A 17812-nucleotide genomic window follows, 5' to 3' on the forward strand; every position below is an offset into this window, starting at 1 on the left:
GCTTTCTTGTTCTCGGGATGCTGCCATCTCTGAAATGTTCCCCTTCCTCATCTCCATCTCTCAGAAATTCAAGCTCCCTTCAAGGCTCAGCTCAAGTACCCCCTTAGCTCTTTTCAGATTGCTCCAACTGCTAATGTCTTCCCCCAAAATATCTTATATCTATATTGCATATGCAAATTTTATTCATGATGACCCAAAAGCCAGCACAGCTTTAAACTTTAATACTTTGAAACTTTTGTCTTTTATTTTAAACATTTAAGTTTTAATACCTTAAAACTGAACTAAAACTTTTGGTACACTGTATCTACCTCTACTTTTATGTTTTGCTTCTGTGAGTAGGCTTTAAGGTCATTAGGGCAGGGACCTTTGTCTTTTTATCTTCAGTGCTTTAACATAATGCCTGGAGCTTAATAAATGTTTATTGATTGATTGAATAATTAACTTTACTAGTATTTAGGGAGAAATATTGATACATATTTCAATGGTTCCATGATTTCTTAAATGAAAGATCACAGCCCCTCCTTGTCTTCTCATTTTTTGAGATTCTGGTCCCTTTTTTAAAAGAATTTTGACTTATGATTCTCTTTCCCTTCCCCTCTCATCGTTCCTTGAAGTGACAAGCAATTTGATAGGGTTTATACATGTGCAATCGTGCAAACATATTTCCAGGGTGAAGGTTCCAATTCATGCTCTGCCCTCAAGGCACTCTAATTTTGACCAAATCACTTAACTCTAGACCTCAGTTTCTTCATCTATAAAATAAATAGGGAGATTTTAAAATTAATTAAAATTAAAATATTTTCAATTTAATTAAAAATTAAAAAGCAAACATTTATGTCCTGCTTACTGTGTGACCAATAAATACAGTGATAGGCAGCTGGGGCAAATATAAAATTAGGATAAAAGTAGGCCTCGATCTTTATAGAGTTTATAATTTAATCAAGGGGATAAGACACAACTATACAATTTCACATGGTTAGAAGGATGCACAATAAAGTGCTCTTTGAACTCTAGTATGTCCTGATTATAACATTCTCTAGAGGAACTAGAAATTTTCATTTCTTTTAGAGGTAAATGAGCTAAATGGAGAATATTGGACTGGTGAAGATCTCAACGAATGATCTCTGCTTTCGCCTTCTAGGTTTCCGAGGCTCACGCAAGGGAAGGTAATGCAAGTTTTTGGCCACAATGCATCAGGACAATAAAGGGATTTCCAATTCCCAGAGTGCTCACACAAAGGAGGAGAACTTGACTCCGTTGAATTCACTCTGGGCATTTGCTGTGAAGGGACGTTTTTATTTAAAATGTCTGCTCATGGCCTCTACCTTCCAGAAATCCTAGTCCCAGGCCACAGATCATCCCTGCTGTCTGAGCTGAATTATTCTCCTGGTCTACACCATCAGACAGATGTTCTAGGCCACCCGACTGAAGTTCTGGGCCAGATGGTTTTGTCTATTCCAGATGCTCTCAGTCAGCATCAGCAGATGAGTCACCCGCTCAGTGCCCATCGCTGGAGCTGGTTCTGATGCCTTGTGATGGGAACTGTCCATGCTGGGGGCAATAGGCTCAGACACCCTGCTCAGTCCCTTATGCCCAAGAGCCTCTTCCTGGTTCAGACCAAGAAAGACAGGTGTAGAGAGGGAGAAAACAGAGCCCAGCCCCCTCATTTTACAGATGAAGAAATTGAGGATTAAAGAGAAGTGACTTGTCCAAGATAAATAGCAGAGTCAGAATCTGAACCCAAAACAGCCAGCTCCAAATCCAGTGTTCTTTCTATGGAGCAACACTATTCCGAGAGCCCAGATCTACCCATTAAACAGGTTTCCCAGGAAGCAGCCAAGTTGTGGCAGAAACAAGACAGACCTGGTTTCCACTCCCACTTCCAACACTCACCAGGCTCATGACCCTAAACATGTCATTTATGAGGTTCTTTGAGGTCTCAGTTTTCTCATCTTGGAAAGGGGAAGAATAATGCATGTCATGGGGCATCTAGGTGGCACAGTGGGTAGAGTGTTCATCTTCAGGAGTTCAAATCCACTCCCAGACACTCACTACCTAGACTCTGGGTAGCAACTACTATCACTAAGATTCATTAGAGGAGCTTTCACCTGCCCTCTCTTAAGAATCAGAAGGCTGGAACAAAGAGTCCTCCATCTGTGGTTCTTCATCTGTGAGATGACTTTGGGCAAATCCATAAAATGGGGATAATAAGACTTGTAGCACTTCTCTCTCTGGCCTGTTCTGAGGGTCAAAAGAAATGATGGCTATGAAAAGGTATGATTCTTTGACTAATTGGTATTCATTATGGCCTGGACCCAGATCAGCAACAGGCTGAATGGTGAACGATAAAGACCTGCCAACTGAAGAAATCACGATAACACTAGTAATAGTTGGCAAGAGTCAGACTTTACATTTAGGATCTCAATTGAGCCTCTTAATGATGTTTTTTCTATTTTATCATAGTAGGAAAGAAGCTGCCATATTCTGAATCCTTAGCCCTAATAATCATAGGTGCTGCTAGGAGATGCAGTGGATAGAGAACCAGTCCTAGCATGAGGAAGATCTGAGTTCAAAATCAGCATCAAAAACTTGATACAACTCTTTCTGTCTCTCTCTCTCTCTCTCTCTCTCTCTCTCTCTCTCTCTCTCTCTCTCTCTCTCTGTTTCTCTCTCTTGTCTCTGTTTCTCTCTCTTGTCTCTCTCTCTCTCTGTGTCTCCCTCTCTCTCTCTCTCTCTCTCTCTCTCTCTCTCTCTCTCTTTCTTACAAACACACACATACTATATAATCCCAGAGGAGAAAGTACCAACAGTAGGGAAGGGGGAGAGAAAGCAGAGAGTGAAGGAGAGATCTTTCCTCTGAAAGGAATAAAAGGGAATAAGCATTTCATAAAGAACCTACTATGTGCCAGGCACTGTGCTAAGTAATTTATAAACAAATTATCTCATTTGAACCTCACAACAATCCTGGGAAATAGATGCTATGATTATCTCCATTTTATGGATGATGAAACTGAGGCAGTCAGAGATTAAGGCACTTGCCTAGAGTCATACAGCTAGTAAAGATCTAAGGATAAATTTGAACTCAGACATTTCTGACTCTAGATTCAGCTCTCTGTCTCTCCTTGATGTCAAAGCTTCTTAAATTGTAAAGAATTCTTAAATGAGGCAGCTAGGTGACACAGTGGATAGAGCACCAGCCCTGAAGTCAGGAGGACCTGAGTTCAAATTTGACCTCAGATACGTAACATTTCCTAGCTGTGTGATCGTGGGCAAGTCACTTAACCCCAATTGCCTCAGCAAAAAAAAAAAAATTGTGCGTCATGACCTTTATGGGGTCTCATAACTGAATGTAGGGGTCATGAAATTATGATTTATTATCAGTCAATGTTTGATTTGAATTACTATTTTATACATCTATATACCTAACGTTGCAAAAACAATTCTTGGGTAAAAAGGTTAGAAATGGAAAAAGTTTAAGGAGCCCTGCTCTCTACCACCAAGTAATTTTGGTTTGGTTGAGGGAGGGGAAGACTTTGGAGCTTGAGAAATCAGGAAAGATCTCATGGAGAAAGGGGCCTTTGAACTGAGCTTTGAAAGAAACTAGGGATTGTAAGAGATGAACAGCAATATTGTTCAAAGAGTAACTGTGAATAACTAAGCTATTTTGAGTCATATGAACTTTCAAATCAACTACAAAGGACTTATGAAAGAAAATTTCCAGAAAAAGAACTGATGTATAGAAGCATGAATTGTATGGTTCCGTCTCTATATCTGCATCAAATGTTGGCCTTCTCTAATGTGTAATTGGGAAAGAAACAATTTGGAACTCAACATGTAACCAAATAAACAAAGTTTAAAATGGAATAAGGAGAGATTTCAGGCATGGGGGACAGACAGCCTATGCTAAGATGCAGAGCTGTGGTAGATGGAGAATCAAGGGTGAGAAATAGCCAGAAGGTCAGTCTGACTGGACTGAAGAATTGGTGAATGAGAGTAATGTGAAATAAAACTGGACTAGAAGGTCAGACCTAAGTTTTAATGGGGAGTTATTGAAGTTTCTTGAGTAAGAGAGTGACCTCATCTGCCCTGTGCTTCAGGAAAATCATTTTAACACCTACACCTGGTGTAGGGAAACACCAGGGTGGAGAAGGGGATCCTTCTTGGCCAGAGCTAAGCAGAAATTTGAGGAGAAACCTTTGCCTTGCCCAGCCCTGCCTGTCTCCCCTGTCTCCCCCCACAGATAACAACAATAATAAGCTAACATTTGTATAGCATCTACTATGTACTAGGCACTGAAGCATTACCTGAGTGGAGTGTCCCTCTGTCTCATTCAGATCACTGGGAGCTTTCTTTCCCCCTAAGAAGCATCAAGACAGGATGAGAGAGAATGGCTCAGACTTATCTCTCTGGTACCTGGAGGAGGAAAGGAAGGCAGCAATTAATCGTACAAGGGCTGCCGTTTGTGCCGCTTGGGCTGAGATAAAAAGTTTAATTATCCCTAAGCCCTAATACAAATTAATTAGCCTTCCTTATTACTAGGGTAAGCGGCCTGTCCCTGCCTCGGCTTAGGCAGCACTTTGGATTACCGAAGACACCAGAATGGATTCCCAGGCGGAGGAGAGCCTGGGGACCATCCCTTGTTGCAAATTGGAGGCTTGGATCTCAGACTCAGTGTCCTAACTCGGCATCAGTCTCTGCTGGCTTTCTGCTTTGTGAGGGGTCCCTGTCCTGATCCCCAAGAGCCCTTTTTACTCTCCTTCACTTTCAAACCTCATTATCAGAAAAGACTCATTTTCTTGGGGAAGGACTCAAGGCTAGGTGCTAAGATTCTTCCAGGAGGTCTGTCTTTCTCCATGGAATTCTCCACTTTTCATTATTTTTTCCTGCTCTTTCTTCTTTTCCCTTTCTCCTTTTCTGTTCCTTTTGTCTGGCTAGGCAAGGATAGAACTGAAAATTGAACCTAGATCAGGGTATGATCTGGATAAATGCCTCAGTGACCCCACTCCTATCCAAACATTTTGAAGGGAAACCATTGGGGGCTGGGTTGGCCAATGAGAGTGAGAGATTGTATTATATTTATATATCAAGCCAAGCATGATATAATGAGGAAAGAAATGGATCTGGAGTAAGAGAACCTCACAGAACTGGAGAACGGGAAGGGACTCCAGTCATGTGGTCCAATCGTTACTTCAACAGTTCTGGCAATATACCATCCAGATCCTGTTTGAATACAGTCTTCACTACTGTGCAGGAATTTTGCGGTCTCTTCCACTGCCCCTCTTCCAGTTCTACTCTCCTCCACATCTAAATTCCTGCCCCAAGAATCCCTCTCTGCTTTAACTCTCCCGTAGGTTTCCTCTCCAGACTTTCTTCCCTAAAACACTTGCTCCTGTTGCCGCCGTTTCAGGGTTTTCAACATCTCTTCCTGGGAAGGCTGATCATAGGGTCAGTGATCCATACACAAAGGCACCTCTGACTGCCCAGGGTACACTGCAGGACTGCTATTTTGAGCTTAGGTTGTTCTCAGGGGTGAATTAACCCATGCTTAAAAGAAGAAGCTGGGTTAAGAGGTGGGACTACAGGGTTCAGATCCTGGAGATTTAATACCAAGTCTGTACAGAGAATTGTGGGTGTGTGGCCACCATACCACAGGCTAAATGGGAAAGGGAGCCAAACTAAGTGTACTGAGGAATTAGGGAAGCGGGGTAAGGTGAGGAGAGAGAGAATCTACAGAGAAGGGAATGATTCAGTAATGCTTTCTTTCAATTTTTTTAAATTACAAAACATGTTTTTTTCACCACCATTAAGGGGAAAAAATACTTGCAAGAAATACACATAGAAAAATAAAATAAATTTCCACATTGGTCAAGTTCAAAAATGTGTTTTATTCTACATCTTGAGTCTGTCATCTCTCTGGTGATCCAGAAATAGACAGTATTCTTGATTCTTATTAATCACAGTGCTGATCAGAATTCTTAAATCTTTCAAGGTTTTCTTTCTTTTCTTTTTCTTTTAACAATGTTGCTATTATACAAATTGTTCTCCAGATTCTTCTCAATTCATTGTGAATCAGTTCATACAAGTCTTCTGAGAATTTCTTAGAAGAAACAAATTATGGTATGTGAATGTCAGGGATACTTCCTCACTGCAACATTGAGAAGCAAATCAAGAAGATAAAATTTAATCTTGACCCCTTCCCAGAGGCAATTGGGTAACAGTGGAAGGTATATCTCTGGAGTCTGAGAATCTGGATTCAAATCCTGGCTGTGCTACTCTGGCCCTGGGTTTTTGCACAAATCACATGACTTTTCTAAGCTTCAGTTTATTCATCTGTAAAGTAAGAAGCCTGGATTAGACAATTCCTGAATCCCAGGATTCCAGAATCTGAGGGGTGGGAAAAGGCAGACTGTATACCCTGAGTCAGGTATTACTGTCCACCAGAGGTAGAAAGGATTCCTCTTTCAATACAGGTATACTTGATCTGGGGTCTGTGGATTGATTTCAGGGGGTCTACAAACTTAAAAGAGAAAATATTCTTTATTTTCACTAATTTCTAATTGCAGTTTAGCATTTCCTTCAATAATTTTAAAACATTCTTCTGGCAAGAGTTAGATGTCAAAGGACCCATGACACCAAAAAGGTGAAAAAACTTCTATCATAACATGTAATTTGACTTAGCACAAAATAAATAAAATCCTCACATGTCACAAAGAAGAGTATTTTCTGCCATTAAAAATATTAACAAAGTCCTCTTCACTTCTTCATCTCCATTTCTTGGCAGACATAGGGGGATTTACAGGTACGGAAGACTACATGCATTGTCAAGTTAGTTTTGTTGAATTGTTTTTTCTTTCTTTTTTAATTCTTTATTATAAGGGATTGCCTTCTGAAAGGCAGTGTGGGAAAAGATAGAAGAAAGCACTTCAGCTGCGTTTTATGCATTGCGATTCATTTGCTTGAGATTAAAAGTTTTAAAAATAATTTTAGTCATAATGATATTGAATATTAAATTTACAATAAATTCTTTTAAAAGTAAAAAAGAAAGGCAGCATGGGGAGGATATATTGGGAAATATAAGTGATACAAAAAAGTATCCTAAAAGTGTATTTTTCTTTTTTCTTTTCTTTTAATTTTAATAGTATATTATTTTTCCAGTTACATATAAAGATGGTTTTTAACATTCATTTTTATAAGATTTTGAATTCCAATTTTTTTCTCCTTCCCTTACTTACCTCCTTCCTGCCCATGCTAGCAATCTGATACATGTACATTCATTTTTAACATATTTCCATATGAGTCATATTAGGAAAGAAAAATCAGAACAAAGGAGAAAACCATGAGAAAGAAACAAACAAAAGGAAAAAAGATAAAAATAGTATGCTTCAATCTGCATTCAGTCTCCATAGTTCTCTCTTTGGACACAGATGGCATTTTCCACCCAAAGTTTATTGCAACTGCCTTGGATCACTGAATTGTTGAGAAGAGCTAAATCTATCATAAATAATCATCACATAATCTAACTGGTATTTAAGATGTTTTCCTAGTTCTGCTCACTTTACTTAGCATCAGTTCATGGAAATCTTTCCAGGCTTTTCTAAAATCAGCTTGTTCATCATTTCTTTTAGAATAATAGTAATCCATAACATTCATATACTGCAACTTATTCAGCCATTCCCTAGTTAATGGACATCCACTAATTTTCCAATTCTTTGTCACCACAAAAAAGAGCTTCTACAAACATTTTTGTGCATCTGGGTCCTTTCCCCTCATTTATAACCTATTTGGGTTACAGACCCAGTAGAAAAACTACTTGATCAAAAGAGATACACAGTTTGATAGGCCTTTGGGCACAGTTCCAAATTGCTCTCCAGAATGGCTGGATCAGTTCACAACTCCACCAACAATGCATTAGTGTCCCAGTTTTTCCATATCCCCTCCAACATTTATTATTTTCTTTTCCTGTCATCTTAGGAGTAAGGTCGTATCTCAAAGTTGTTATAATATGCTTTTCTCTACTTAATAGTGATTTAGAGCATTTTTTCATATGGCCTAATTTTTTTTTTTCAATATGCTTCTTGTTTCCTTATAGGCAGCTGCCTTTCCTTAGTCCCTGCCCTGTTTGGAAGAGACTTTTGGAAGTAATAGAGGTCAACAAGACTTGGTCTTTTCTCTCAAGCTTACAATTTAATAGAAGTAGTTGGAAAGTACATAAATAACTATAAGACGAGTTAAAAACAAGAAAATACAGAGGGGAATGAGAGATGTGAGGAGGCTATCTATGAAGGCTTTATGGATGAGGGCAAACCTCAGTAGGACCTTGAAGGAAGTAAGATATTTCAATAGGTAGAGGTCTGAAAGACAATCAGCCTTTTTATCTTCCCTGACTTTCTTCAACTATCAGCTCAAATCCCATATATCCAAGAGGCCTATTCTTGTGACCCCTCCCTTTCTGGCTCATTGCTAATTCTTTCCCTTCTCAGATTAGCTCCCATTAGATTAGCTCTTTGAAGGCAGGAACAATTTTTGCCCCTCCTTATATCCTCAAATGCTTAGCACAGTGGCTGACATACAATGAATATTTGCTATAAATATTTCTTGACTTAATTTTATAATTTAAGAGTTATAAAAATGTTTATTTAGTTAATTTTATAATTTATAAGTTATATAAATGTTTCTTGACTTAGCTGGAATACAAATACATGGAAGTATAAGAGATCAAAACTAGATTAGGAAACATTTTGGCTGAAAGCTGCATTACGTGAAGGGGAGTCATGTGGAATAAGGATAGAAAGGGAATCATATCAAGGAGGACCTTTACTGACAGGCTGAAATATTTATATTTTATATTGTAAGCAAAGGGAAGCAAAAGTTTTAGTACTAGAGACTGATATTAAGAAGATACTAAAATTAAAACTCACTTTATAGATGAGTTAAAAGAAGCCCAGAATGACCAAATGGCTTCTCCAGGGTCTCACAGATAATAAGTAGCAGTTCTAGGACTTGAACCCAGATCTCCTGATTATAAATTCAGTGTGATATAAAGGATGGAGGAGAGAGAGGAGAGGTAGGAAGACCAGTTGGAGATTACTACTGTGGTTCACATGAGATATAACCAAGGCTGGACTAGAGGAGTATCAGTAAGAACAGTCAAGGAGAGACAGATGGTGAACTGCCCCAGGAGGTCGCAGGATCATCTTCACTGAAGGTTTGCAAGGAGAAGTTGGATGACCCATTCTGTGGAATGGGTCCTCATCCAGGTACCAGATGGGCACTACTGCCCCTTCCAACTCTGAGATTCTGTTATTCTTTGATATTATGAGCTTGGAATAGAAGAGACTTATCAGTTCTTTGGACATGGAACAGAGAAAAATCCCAGATAATGCTGAGTAGGAGAAAGTCATTACCATCAATGGAATAGTCAAATTGGAAGGAAAGATGAGTTTGGGTACCTACTGTGTAACCTTGGATATGACCTTAACTTCCCTACAGCCTTAGTTTCCTCATCTGCAGAATAAGGGGTTTTGACTAGATGCCTGCCAAGGTCTCTTCCAATCCGATGATACTCTTATGAGTGCAGCATTGAAGCACAGTGAACTTAAGCATGCTCAAGGTGAAGATATCTCTCTACCAGACATCCTGGGAACGTGGTCATTCAGTTTTCAGTGGCAGAGAAATGCTGCTACTACTACTGCTACTACTACTATTGCTACTACTGCTACTATTGCTACTACTAATACTGCTACTATTACTACTACTACTATATTATTAGTAATATAGTAATTATATATATTAGTAAGAGGAATAGTAATAATACTTCTATTATTATTATTACTATTCCTCTTACTACTTCTACTGTTACTATTACTATTGCTACTACTATTCTTACTATTGTAGTTGCTACTACTACTATTACTACTACTGTAGCTGCTGCTACTACTATTGCTACTACTATTACTGTTACTGCTATTGCTATTTTACTGCTGCTGCTGTTACCACTACACTATTGCTACTATTTTTACTGCTATTCATTTTGCTACTACCACTATTACTATTACAGCTGTTGCTGCTGCTACTACTACTACTATATCATTTCTACTTCTATTACTATTATTACTATTCCTCTTACTACTACTACTATTGCTACTACGATTATTACTATTGTAGTTGCTGCCACTACTATTGCTACTACTATTACTACTACTGTATTTGCTGCTGCTACTATATTATTACTACTATTATTACTATTGCTACTACTGTTTTTACTACTACTCCTATTGCTACTACTAATACTGTTACTGTTTTTACTATTACTGCTATTGCTATTACTACTGCTGCTGCTGCTACCACTACACTATTGCTACTATTTTTACTGCTATTCATTTTGCTACTACTACTGTTACTACTACCACTATTACACTACAGCTGCTGCTACTACTATGGCTGCTACTACTTCCTTATTGCTACTACTATTACATTTACTGCTACCATTAACTGCTACCATTACTATTCCTATTACTACTAATAGTATTACTATTCTAAGAATAATAATAATTGTGTTGTAGTTGTTCAGTCATTTCACTCATATTTGATTCTCTTGACCCCATTTGGGTTTTCTTGGTAAAGATACTGAAGTGGCTTGCCATTTCCTTTTTCAGCTCATTTTACAGATAAGGAAACTGAGGCAAACAGGGTTAAGTGACTTGCTTAAGATCACAAAGCTAGTAAGTGACTCCAGGTCAGGTACTCTGTTCACTATGATGCCATCTAGCTGCCGCCATCATCATCATCATCATCATAATGTCAACTAATAATATTTGACACATACATTCTTCATGATTTGCAAAGCATATACATTTAATCATTTATTTGTTAAAACTGTGTGAGATAAGTACTAGTATTATTATCACCTTTCTTTTTAAGATGAAACTGAGGCTCAAAGAGACTAGATTACTTTTCCAGGGTCACACAGGTAGGAAGTATCAGAATTTGAATCCAGTTCTCTCCTGATTCTAAAGTCAATGCCTTTACAATACTATTTTATACTGCCTTTACTACAATCTCATTGAGTAAGCTATCTATTTCCAGACATGTGAAAAGGTCTTCCTTATGGGGAAACCAAAGTCAGCCTCCCTCAAACTTCCCCTCATTGGTTCTGTGGCTTCCTTCTAGAAAAATACAAAAGTAAGCCCAAAGTGGGTGGCTAGGTAGCAGGGTAGATGGAGTGCTGGACTTGGGCACAGGAGGACCCAAGTCTGAATCCCACTTCAGACACTTAGGTTTGTGAGCTGGGCTTGTTACTTAATCTGTCTCAGTTTCCTCATCAGTAAAATAGAAGTAATAACAGCATCCAACCTACAAAGGTTATTGTCTAGATCAAGTCAGATAACATATATAAAAAGTACTTTTTATGAGGTGACTATATGTATAAAAGTAGAGAGAGCCTGAACTTCGGATCTAGTGTCAGACTAGTCCTTTATTCTGTAGTGGTCGAGCTGTGCATTTGGGAAATAGCAAAGATAATAATAATAGCTAGTGTTTTTATTGTACTGTCTATTGTCCTAAGTGCTTTACAAATCTTATCTCATTTGATCTTCCCAGCAATCCAACAAGTTAGGAGTTATTATTATCTCCATTTTACAGTTGGGGAAATTGAGGCAGACAGTGGTTAAGTGACTTGCCCAAGATCATACAGATATGAAGAGTCTGAGGTCGGATTTGAACTCAGGTCTTTCTGATACCAGAGCTAATGATCTCACCACTGTGTCACCTAGCAGTAGTACTCTGGGTCTGATATCCAGCATGGTTTTTCCTGTATTAATGAGTTTATGTTTTTCTGGGGTTTGTGTGTTTCTGGTTAAAATCTTGTACTTTGGCTGTGTTTATGATACTTGAGATCTTATCCCAGCTTCTACCAGTTGCCTGGGCATTGATGACTGATCATAGGGTTTCTCAAGAGCTATCCCTCTATTTCAGCACCTTTCCTTTCTCTACAATGCGTGTCAGAGATGGCAGATCACAGCCATTGTCCGGTGGGATAAGCAGATGCTTGTAAGCTTTAGTCGTGTCTTCTTGCATGTCATCCCATCTCTTTGGACTTCAGCATCTTCATCTACTAAACAAAGTGAGGGTTGTACCACGTGATCTCTAAGGAGATGACCCATTCTAAGTAAAACTGGGCTTCTGGAAAACAACAGATTTAGTTCCAAATCCCTTTCACCTAGTTCCAAAGGACTCTTCATTCTTTGGTTGTAGTTGGTTGTACAGAACATGGCTCAACAAACAAGACTTCTGTTCGGGTTGTTCAGGATATTTTTATTAAACAGCAGTGTTCGCCTTGGTGATGTTTGTGGTCACAGGATTTAACCCGGTGTTTGTTTTCAGAGATAGTGCCCAGCAGAAATCTCATTTTTCCAGTAGACTTTAAGTACTTCAAGGATCGGGATGATTTTTCATCTTGACTGTAGTCACAGTTTGCACAGTACTTTATTCCTTATAGGGAATGATCCGTTCACTCTCCCAGCCCAAAAAGGACACCACATCTCCCCATACATCCTCCCTCTTGCCAGACCTGATGCCAAGGGGCATCCTGGCACAGCTCCAGAATCTAAGTTTAAAAAAAACAACAGCAGCCAAAAAATTAACCAAACCCAGCAGCAGCAAATACAATTACTATCAAAAGCCTGTCCTGACTTCCCTTGGATAGGGAGATGGGGAAGGGGGAAGAAGGTGATTCCCAAATTAGGTTTGTTGACTCTGTTTTGTCTTGTGGGGCTCAGAGTTGAAGGTACAAAGTTGAATAACTGTCAGGATCAAATGCGATGATTTATCACCAGTCAGAGGAAGCTCAGAACAACAACACAAAATTCAGCAAAACCTCTGTTTGCCAAGTGCCTTGTGTATGTGAGGCACTGAGCTAGGCACTTGAGATGCAAAGGTATTGATGACGCAGACCTTGCCATCATGGAGCCTAACAGTTTCATGGGAGTGGGGGGTGGTAAGGGGAAAGGGATGTAGAGGAAGGAGGAAATAGAAAAATATTCTTACCTATACATGGATAAGTAAAAAGAAAGTATCAAGTATCCAGATAAAGTGTCATGAAAATTGGAGGACACAAATCACTTCCATCTGGAGGGGAGGAAATCAGAAAGATTTCCTGGAAGAGATGGCACATGATTCAGGCTTTGAAAGCAGGGGGACTTTAACCCTTTGTACCTATAGCACCCACACACGCACACCTGATATTTATATTTAGATTTGGAAGGGACTTCTGAGTCCATCTAATCTAATTTCCTCATCTTACAGATAGCTTATCCAAGGTCATACAATAAGTAACAGAGTCCAGATTTGAATCCGGGCCAAATCCATTGCCCTCTCCATGGTGTCATTTTGCATTCCTCTAACTACCGCCTAGCTGGTGCAACATTAGAACACTGCACGTGGACATTAAATCTGAGTTCCTATCTGGCCTCAGACATTTACCTGGGCACGTCACCATGTTTGCCTCAGTTTCCTTATCTGTAAAATGAGCTGGAGAAGAAAATAGCAAACCATTACAATGCCTTTGCCAAGAAAAGCCCAAATGGGGTCACAAAGAATTGGACGACAACAATAAATTTTCACCTCTGAGAATCTTTGCTTTGTCCTCCTGTCTTCATGTCTTAGCCATCACTCCAGTCCAGCTCCAGGCCCCTCTCCAAACCCTGGAATCCCCAGGGTCCCCAGATTTTCTTGAATCAACAAGCAGTTATTAAGCATCTGTTTTGTGCCAGGTGCTGAGGATGAAGGAAAGATGTATAACTTCTACGTATGTGTGTATATATTAATGTACAGAACAAATATAAAATAAATATGAGGTTGGGAGAAGGGAAGCCATGAGGATTTCATAAGGTAGAGATGAGGAAGGGATGCATTCCAGGCTCAGAGGACAGACAGCTTATGCAAAAGGAGCTGTCCATTAGGTTGCTTTCTTGGGACCAGGTTTTCACCCTTCTTTGTATCCCTAAACTTACCATAGAGCCCAACACATGGTATGTGCTTAAGAGTTGACTGGCTACTAAATATAAGGATAATGAGACCAGTTTGATTAGATTGTAGTGTGGGAAGTAATGTCTAATGAGGCTGGAAAAAAAGATAGGAGCTAGATTTTGAAGGGCTTTAAGAACCAAACTGAAGAGTTTAGATTCTTTTAGTCAAAGAAGAAATAGGGAGCCACTGAAGTTTATAGAATAGTAGAGTGATATGGCCAGAGATGAACTTAAAGAAAATCATTTTGTCAGCTGTATGAAGATTGGAGAGAGAAGAGAAAAGGCAGAAAGATCACTTAGGGGGCCATTGCAAGAATCCAGGGGAGACATTAAAAGGACCTGAACTATGGCAGTAGCAACGGAATAGAGAGAAAGGATTGGATTGTGAGAGATGTGGAAGAGGAAACTGCAGATTTTGGCCACTGTAGGATGTAGGGGGAGGGAGAGTAGAGAGACAAGGATAATGCTGAGGTTGCTAACCTGGGAGCCTGGAAGGACGGTGTCTCAGGACGAGCAGCTTTAAGCCTTCATAGAAGAAATAAGCTATATGATTTTAAAGAGATAATTTCATGATTAATGGTTGTCTCAATCTCTTCTGTTTCTAGGCACCCAGTGGACAGGGGGGCTGGGAAGAAAGTGTTTCTGTCCTTGGAGAAAGGAGGCTTCAGAACTCTTGGCTTAACAAAGGCCTTTAAATTATCTCCTAAAGAGAAGGCTAAATAACACTTAACAGCTGGGACAGAGTTTTATTTATTAGAAGGGAGATAGTAATGAGAGCAGAGACAGGAGATTAAGGCCCCCAGTGCAATTGCTGAAGTGTGAATTTCTAACTAATCTTAACATCAGGAAGGGGGTTGCCAAGCTGCACATAGAAAGTGGGACCCAGAATCTTTTTTCTTCTTCTATAGGAAAATGGCTCAGTGGGAAATAGGGAGAGGGCATAAGGGAAGATATCATCTCCTTCTATCTCAGGTATCTCTAAGACCCAAGGTCATCCCCTGGATGTTTTGTCCAGAAATTCATTTCTTTCTGATCCCTGCAAAGCACATTAAATGGAGCTTCCTGGGCAGAGCCCATGGACATATACCTCAATCCATTTTGCAACAATAAATTTTCACCTCTAAGAATCTTTGCTTTGTTCTCCTGTCTGCATGTCTTAACCATCACTCCAGTCTGTCTCTAATCCCCTCTTCAAACCCTGGAATCTCCAGAATCCCCAGATTTTCTCAAATCAAATCTTGGCAAAGGCAAATAGAAGTAGGAAAGTGATCGCCAGGGAAGCTCAGAAAGACCTAAGGGCAGATCAGCTCCAGTCAAAAATAACTGCTAATATTTATATCACACTTGAAGGTTTTTAAAGTATTTTTACATCTATTAGCTCTTTTGATCCTCACAACAACCCTAGGAGGTAGGCGCTTTTATTATCTACATCTTACAGATGAGCAAATTAAGGCTAAGAAAGATTGAGTGACTTGTCCATGGTGTCACAGCTAAAGTTGGAGGAAAGATTTGACCTCAGGTCTTCTTGACTTCAAGTCACAATGTACCAGTATGGTTGAGGATTCCTAAAGGACATGGGGGAATGTACCTACTTCAAAGGATCTTCTAGTACTGATGAGAAAAAGCAAAAACATATGAGAGGTTTACTAACAAAACAACATTTCTCATGAGGCAGAAAGGAAGTATGATGAATAGAAAGATGCTCATCTGGGGTCTAATGCCAGCTCTGCCAGGAACTGACTACTTCTCCTCTCTGGATCTGATTCCTAAAGGATGGATTATACCCCAACACTCTAAGGTTCCTTCTAGTATAGATGTGCTGGAAGGCAGCTTAGTGGATAAAGTCCCCAGCTTAAGGATAGGAAGACTTGAATTCAGCTCCTACTTCAGATTCTAGATAAGTCCCTTAATCTTCGTTTAGCTCATCTGTAAAATGGGGATAACAATAGTACCTATCTCAAAAAAATTGTTGTGAAGTTCAAAAGTATTTGGGAACCCTAAAATACTCTGGAAACAGTAGCCATTATTATCTTTTTTATTATTATTTCACAACTGGTGAATACTAAAATTACTCAGAGAAAGGAAGAGATATAGAGAAAAGCCTCTTGGGATTGCAAATGTCAGGAGACAAGAGACTGAGAGCACAATCCATCTCTTATCCTGCTACAGCAGTAGAAGTTGCAAGAGAGGCAGATTTTGACTTGTTATAAGAAGTGAAAAGTGCTGCCAAGAAAGCATTGATGGATGTCCAGAGCTAAGGGGGGAGTCCCAGTGTATTCTGCCTTAGCCTAGCCAGACCTTTGGACATATCGTATGCATTTCTGAGCTCCACATTTTAAGATAAGACATTGGTGATCTAGAGAGTAGCTGAGGGAGGACAATGAGGATGATTCTTGATTTTATGCTAAGTACCAATTGAAGGAACCGGGAACATTGTGAGACTTGGTGAAAGGAACTGGGATGGGGACTAAATGCTTTTTGATTTGATTTGTTGGTTAATTGATTGCTGTAAGAAATGGGTTTCCTCATTGGAGGATAGACAAGATTCCTCACCGGGTCCAGATTGGACTCATCACCTCCAAGGTCCTTTCAACTTTTAACATTGTATGATACTATCATCCATGACCATGGGTCCATGGGGAAGGAGTATGATTTAAATCCATGGTAGCCCAGATCCTTTATTTTGGGCATTGCTTCCTCCCTTCCTATTAGAAGAATCAACATCGGGAGAATAGCTAGAGGAAGATGTCTGGAAAATAATAACCTTGACTGTTCTTCAAGCCCTTAATGAGAGGAAAGGGGAACAGCAAGATGGAAGGGGCAAAGAGACCACACTGACTTGATTCCACTTTCTCATCTTCAGATATGGAGACATGGTGCCCAAGACCATTGCAGGGAAGATCTTCGGTTCCATCTGCTCTCTGAGTGGCGTCTTGGTCATCGCCTTGCCCGTTCCTGTCATTGTCTCCAACTTCAGTCGGATTTACCACCAGAATCAGAGAGCTGACAAGCGACGAGCACAGAAGGTGAGTCCTCACCCACTCTAAGGGAGGCTACTTGCCCAAATTATTCAAGGTAAGCCAGATATTCACAGAGATTAGAAGACCCAAGTTCAGATTCTGACTTTTACACTTACTAACTCTGGAGCTCTGGTGGATAAATCACTTAAATATCACTGACCTTTAGTGTCTTCATTTATGAATAAGAGCAGCATGGCAGAGGAATAGGAGGACCAGGATGGGAGGCTGACCTCTACCTCATACTGACTGTGTGTGTGACCATGGGTGGTTGTGTGATCATTGTGTGATATTCAGCCTCTTACTTAGTACGTGAATTCTTTCTGTTGCATTCCTAATAGGGGATCGCCGAACTTTTGCAGGTGGCAACCCTAATCCGATCCTGAATAGCCTTACCTCAGTGGCCAGTCATTATTTATTTTGCATCCAAACTCTTCTCTCTTTGGATTCTATCCATTCCTCTGCCCTCTCGAATTACATGGAATAAATGGGATAAAGGGGGAAATAGAGGATATAAAGATTACCTAAGGCATGCTTCCTAGGCTCAAGAAGCTTTGGGTCTCATGGCTGGATGTTATAGATGTAGCAGAAATAAAGGGCTTTGGAGACAGAGTGAGGTCAAGAATATGAACTTCTCTTCCCAGGTGCAGATTCGTCATCATCTCTTGTACATAAGCTCCCACATAAGAGATGGGTCTGACCCTAACTCTTCAGAAGGAACCCAAATAGCAGACACAAGCTAGGGTAGCATGGAGAAAAAAAATCTGCCAG

At 39.8% G+C, this 17812-nt stretch overlaps 1 protein-coding gene across 2 annotated transcripts in view; it reads left to right on the forward strand.

Annotated features, from left to right (window-relative positions):
- The window catches only part of KCND3 (potassium voltage-gated channel subfamily D member 3), a 324678-nt gene that overhangs the window by 274780 nt on the left and 32086 nt on the right, over positions 1–17812 (forward strand). For both annotated transcript variants that reach the window (XM_051993025.1, XM_051993026.1), the window contains exon 3: positions 16888–17050. In XM_051993025.1, coding sequence (XP_051848985.1) covers positions 16888–17050 — 163 coding nt within the window. The remainder of the gene's footprint in view (positions 1–16887; positions 17051–17812) is intronic.

The sequence above is a fragment of the Antechinus flavipes genome, chromosome 4, assembly GCF_016432865.1.
Source record: "Antechinus flavipes isolate AdamAnt ecotype Samford, QLD, Australia chromosome 4, AdamAnt_v2, whole genome shotgun sequence".
NCBI lineage: Eukaryota > Metazoa > Chordata > Mammalia > Dasyuromorphia > Dasyuridae > Antechinus > Antechinus flavipes.